This window comes from Sphaeroforma arctica, assembly GCF_001186125.1.
Source record: "Sphaeroforma arctica JP610 unplaced genomic scaffold supercont1.1846, whole genome shotgun sequence".
Taxonomy (NCBI): Eukaryota; class Ichthyosporea; order Ichthyophonida; genus Sphaeroforma; species Sphaeroforma arctica.
The window spans coordinates 4274-10792 of NW_014038712.1; the positions used below are offsets into that span (position 1 = coordinate 4274).

General features: G+C 38.1%; 1 protein-coding gene across 1 annotated transcript; it reads right to left on the reverse strand.

Annotated features, from left to right (window-relative positions):
• Positions 1-2641: 2641 nt before the first annotated feature.
• Positions 2642-5556, reverse strand: SARC_11732 (hypothetical protein; the record flags this gene model as incomplete). Its single annotated transcript, XM_014294177.1, has 5 exons — positions 2642-2819; positions 3131-3209; positions 3803-3926; positions 4439-4648; positions 5459-5556. Coding segments are annotated over 5 exons (689 nt in total), but the record flags the coding sequence as incomplete, so codon positions are not given.
• Positions 5557-6519: the final 963 nt, after the last annotated feature.

Genomic DNA, 6519 nt, shown 5'->3' on the forward strand with positions numbered 1-6519 from the left:
TATATATATATATATATAGTATATAGTATATATATATATATATATATATATATATATATATATATATATATATATATATATATATATATATATATATATATATATATATATATATGTGTGTGTGTGTGTGTGTGTGTGTGTGTTTCCATGGACGTATGTGTCCATATATAGAGTTGTGTAACTTCGCAAGTATGCATGTAAGACCCCTGTAATTGGAATTATACCAAAAAGGACGAAATAACATCAAAAATTACAAACCCACATGTTGAACACTCTTTTTGACACTATTGTAGTCGGGTGATACCCGAAAAACGCTTTTTCACAAAATATGCCAATTCGATATTTTGTCTCCTGAGCGCATCTTGGTTACAGAAGACGTAATCCACACTTGTCACAAATCCTGTCAGAAGGGACATTGTGAACTTTATAATTCACAGGCATACAAATAATTGTTAACACTCAATAGTATTGTCCTTGAGCTCTGTTACCAATTTCAGAGCTATCGTACCAGTGGTATAGCGTCAGTTGCAATTTAACCTGTTTCCGCTCGATGCATGTTGACCACCCTTTTCAAATAAGGTGGCAAATTGTTTCCAATTTGAAAATTCATTGATTTTTCGAACAAAAAAAAGTTGGCAAAAAATAAATAAATACGGTTTTATACTTATGGGGTTGGAATAATGACAAGCAATCACATACATATTATATACACAAGTCAACTCATAGATCGTTAGTATATTTGACTTATATTAAGTGACAATATAAGCGCACATACCCAAATATCCACCCCAGTGCACAGTATTCAAGTGCAGCTTAATCTGTACATATTCCTGCTTCACTGCTAAATGATCTCTGTCGAGTTCTATGACTCAGAATAATGACATTACAAAAATGCGCGTTTAGATGTCAAATAACTCATGATTTATTTATTATATAGATCTTTTATCTTTTTAGTGTACATAAACCAAGTGTAAGATCTTTATATGTTCATACTTAGTATATTACTATGCTACGTTGTGCATATGTGTTGTGCATATACAAGGACTATTCATCAATGTATTTTTAACTTTTAGTATCAACTATCGTCACACATACTAAATAGCAAGCTATGTCAAAACATAATAATTTGAAGTATTTATGTGGAAATATAGGCGAAATAATAAATATAAGGAAATTATATAAGAGAATTAATAAATATGTAACATATATATTTTTGGAAAAAAATAATATATGAAACATGCACGAATTATTTTTTTAGGAAAATAATATAAATATGGCATATTTTATAATAATAATAAATATTCCTAATTTTAAATATGTATATATATTTGTATTTCCTAAAATAATCATTAAAACGTTGAAAATAATAATATGCACTTTTACGTTTATTTGTACGTGTTCCTCGGTGAGCTCATGACTCATGGGGACTATAATGTACTGAGTACTCAATCTGTGATGAATCCGCTTCAAATTCTTTCCTGGCTCAATTCGTGATAGGTCATCCAATAGGCTTTGCCAAACCAGCTTATGGTCTTTTGAGGAATTGACTAAATTACTAGAATTCTGAACTATTCAATAGAATGGGCCTCGGACCTTCGGCAAAGTCGGCATTCGTACTTTACTACTTCCTCTGTGTAAAAAACACCATGTAAAATTGGCTATAAAATATACATAGCTCAAATGCAAAACAAACGAAATGTAAAGTTTTACAACCCACACTCTTGCTCGACCTTGTTTGAAACCGGAATGGACGCGCTCATGCTCACAGGAGTATATTCGGTGCAGGTTCAGATGTCCACATCAGCATGGCGGGATATGTGTCAATGTGCATTAATGCAAAGCAGAAATCTAAGGTATACAACTGTGACAAGGATATTGACGAGTGGGCTGCTTCCCCAATTCCGAGTCTGAACGGGAGCACAGGTAAACACACAGGTTTTATTAACTCTTGTGGTAAGGGAATGGTACCTGATTTCTCTTTATCAACGCAACTACTGATAGCTATCAGCAGTAGTTAGAACTATAAAGCATGCAATGTTATTTCAAGTACATACGATTGTAAATGTGGTCACTGAAAAGAAATTACGATGTAAGTTCGTCCAATCTCTGTCAGCATGGAGGTGCAAGTGCGGGCCAGACGAATGGGTGCACTTGTAGTTGTACTACGGGGTATATAAGGCTCAACTACTCTATCCATCAATAACATTACAACAACACCCACAAAAAATACACATACCACAGTTATGTCGCCAGCCAATCCTTATTTAACGGCGTATTGCACTTTAGTTTGTTACGTTGATGATGGAATTGAATGCAGTTTGTACGTGCAAGTATTTCGCTTGCGTCCTCAATTGCGGCTTAGAATGGGTATACGTAGACGGATATAGTTGCGTGGCATGCGAATGTGATATTTCATGTCAAAGAGTCGAAGTAAAATTCAGGCCTCTATCAATTCCAGCAATTCCAGACTGGTATCTCAAAACTTGCAGGTATATGACCAATGCCCATATAGACCCATACAAGTTCTTAACTCTGATGACATATTGACTTTGCACAGTTTTAACTGATTTTTGGTCCCAGTTTTTACTTTCTTTTGCTACATACGGAACTACCATCTCATCGCCCATAACCTCATATCCAATCATAATGCACTATCCTGATCGGGCTTCACAATCGTCTCCGTCAAGGCGAGATCAAATAAATTAGCCATGCTATGTTCCTCTAAGTACTCTCTCGCCGCAGGCGTCGATGTGACCCTCTTGAAGAGCCATTCGGTGAATGCGGGTTGTTGCTGGATTCCCTCCCACACGAGCGTGCAGCTGTATGTACATACATATACAGATAATATTTGACATCGCTTTTTTCTCTTAACAAACAGTCAATCATAGTCAATATACGTCATCTGTCAATTTAGGTGCCACAAACATATTGACGATTCGAAGCTTAAGTCAGAAGGAAGGTTACACCCAGGAGTAAAACACAAACTATATATATATATATATAAATAGAAACTATAAATAGAAATAGAATCTACGAATGGAAATAGAATCTATGAATGGAAATAGAATCTATGAATAGAAATAAAATCCATAAATAGAAATATAATCAATAAGTAGACCACCTTGTGTACCTGTTGGGTTCATCCACGTCGTCATCGTCGCTTTCGCTCAGCATGTCATCTTCGCCAAACGGTCGCTTCTTCTGCCCCGCTGTGATGTGTATACAGGCAGTTTGGTCAGTGCGGGGGTGATAAGTGCGCGTCACGCGAGAAGTTGTGTATATGTATGTGCCTATGTATATACAGCTTGGGTTAGGTTACAACCAACACATACATCAACCACCCTCAGACCAGCCATGTAATACATAACAGTCACAGGTGTATCAGCCCCAGGAGCGTGTACGAACTCAGTATTAGTAGTAAGATTCCTGATCCATGGAACACCGTATGAAAAATAGGTTAGCTTCCTGATCTATCTATCTCTCTATTTATCTATCTATATATATCTACATACATATACATACATATATATATATATATATATATATACATAGATATACATAGATATACATAGATATACATAGATATATATATAGATGTATATATATATATATATATAGAGTTGTTACGAAACACATTATCATCATATCGAGATACGGAAGCACTTCGACGCCCTGTGTACACTGACAAAAGTTTGGATTAGGTCTCTTATTCCGAGATCACTAAACCATCCACACCCCTTAGGGTTTAGGGTTTTGCATCAACAGCTGTCTATTAGTCGCAATTTGAATCTACACCACTTACTGGTAAGCGAGAACTCGTCTGGATTGCTGAGGTTGATGCGTGAGCAGATGACTTTGATAATCTGCCCCACATTCTGACTGTCGTCAATTAGCACGGTACGCTGGGAACCATCCATGAGAATTACCTTAAATGGTATATGGGGAAGTGAGTATTAAAGGGAATCTTCCATGGGAATTACCTTAAATGGTATATGAGGAAGGGAGTATTAAAGGGAATAAATTACCTTAAGTGGTATATGTGGAAGTGAGTACTAAAGGGAATCTTCCATGAGAATTACCTTAAATGGTATATAAGGAAGTGAGTATTAAAGGGAATAAATTACCTTAAATGGTATATGAGGAAGCGAGTATTAAAGGGGACCATCCATGAGAATTACCATATAAAGGAGTGAGTGTTAAAAGGAAGTATCCATGAGAATTGCCTTAAATGGTATATAATACCTTAAACGGTATATAAGGAAGTGAGTGTTCCAGGAAATCATCTACGAGAACTACCTTTAATGGTAAATGAGAAAGTGAGTGTTCAAGTGTTACATCCACTAATACAAACCTACACACGAGTCATTACAACACATCCTAACACACATATACACCCTTTCAACCACACAAACACACACACAAAACTCTATCCACACACCTTGAGCGGACGATGTTTCTTTTTGTACTCCACCAGGTCACCGTTCTTGAGATCATAGTACTCCAGGGTTCGTCCGGCATTGAGCCAGACGCCTCGGCTGTAGTCGTCTTCTGGGCGGAATAGTCCGTGGTCTAGTCCCAGGTTTGTTTTCTCGCCCAACTTCTCGAGAATCTCTTTGCACACGTCGTATAGTATAACCGAGGGATCGAACTGCGGTAGGTAGAGGTAGTATGGTATATATGTGAGTATTGTGGATATGTGTATGCGAGTAGTGTGTATGTATGTATATGTGTGTGTATGTTAGTAGTGTGTGTGTGTATATGCGTAGTGTATGTGTGTATGTGTGTATGTGTGTTTGTGTGTATGTGTGTATGTATGTATGTGCATATGTGTATAGGTGTATATGCGTGTAGTGTTTAATTGTTACGTATGTATGTGTGTATTTAAGCGTAGCAATGTCACAACTGGGTACACCAGGTTTTTTTGTGTGGGTGTGACATTGGGAGACTTTGTATTTGAAGTGCGTATACATTCATTTACGATCATGCTTGTGCACACCAACACACACGCCCACACGTACACAACCATGCTCACACAAACCCAAATACACCAAACACAAATACACCTAGCACTGCATGCATACACCACATCCATGTACAATCATACATACCAAGCCATACCTGCAGAACCATAGACACAGCCGTGTACGCAAATAATCACGTACTTCGTACGCTTACGCGTTTATCCCAACTCCTTACTCATCTCACAAACTCATGCACATGTTCATATACTGACACATACGGCCTACCAACACTATGTCACACCTTAACTGACACTCCCTCGTAAGCAGCCACAGGCCACACACACGCACACAGCCACTAGGTAGCCACATACATACAAAAACACATTTATGTATACATACATACATACATCCATCCATACATACATACATACATACATACATACATACATTCAGACATACATACATACATACATACATTCATTCATTCAGACACACACCTGCATCGAACGCACAGCACCCGAGTCCACAATGCGCACGCGCAGAGTCAGCAGTCCCTGTGGCGCAGATTTGGCGGTGGAAGCCGTCGGTGTTTTGGCTGCGTGAGGTTTCAAGGTTTAGGGTTTACGATATAGGATTTAGGGTTTAGCGCAGAACATGGTGTATATAGGTCTCTACAGATGTGGTTGAGAGTAGTATAGGGTTTAGGGTTTTGGTTGTTTGTTTGATTTAGCGGTAATATAGTGGTAGCGAGTGTGTGTGCGGAAGGGGGGGGTGGGGGAAGTGCAAGCGGGAACGCGGAATGACAGGAGTAGATGCTTTCAACAAGTAATAAGCACGAGTATTATTGTTTAGTGTTATGAGTGCAGGTGCACTGATGTTTATAAGGTATAGAGTTTTGAAAGTTAGAACTCTAAAACCCTATGCCTGTAACGCCAGATAGACATATTCCACGTGTGCATGCATATTGCAAATAGTATCACTAGACTATGGGAGATAGTACTCATCCTGTTTCGCGTTATATATATGTATATAGCTGTCTACTTATGCATACGTCTGTCTCTTTAACATATGTAGTGATAAACTACTCATTCAGCTAAGTTTGCTTGTGGCTTAAACCTTGAGTTGGCACTTACTTGCGGGTGCCGCACTGGCGGGTGACGGTGAGGCCAACATATTGATCTGAGTTTATTTGGAGCTCGATGATTCCAATTACAAGTAGTGTTCTGGGGATGTATTTGAAGGGACTCTTCAAACTCGAAACACTGTTGAGGAGAAATTACCAAAACAAATCAGGACTGGAGAATTGGGTATCGCAAGTTGCATGCGTGCTTTATGTGTGAGGCGAGTCAGTAGGCCGATTAAATGTATCTAAACATGCCAGTAAAGGAGAAGAGATGGACAGATAGTTATATTAGAACAAAAAAGGTATTCCATCGGGGTTTCCTCTATACATCCTACAAGTAAAACGATCCTATATAATTAAGTACATCACCCCTTTCATTTCCCTGCCAAGACACCCACGTGTCATATCCGTCATAAAAGGGCTATATTAATGTAT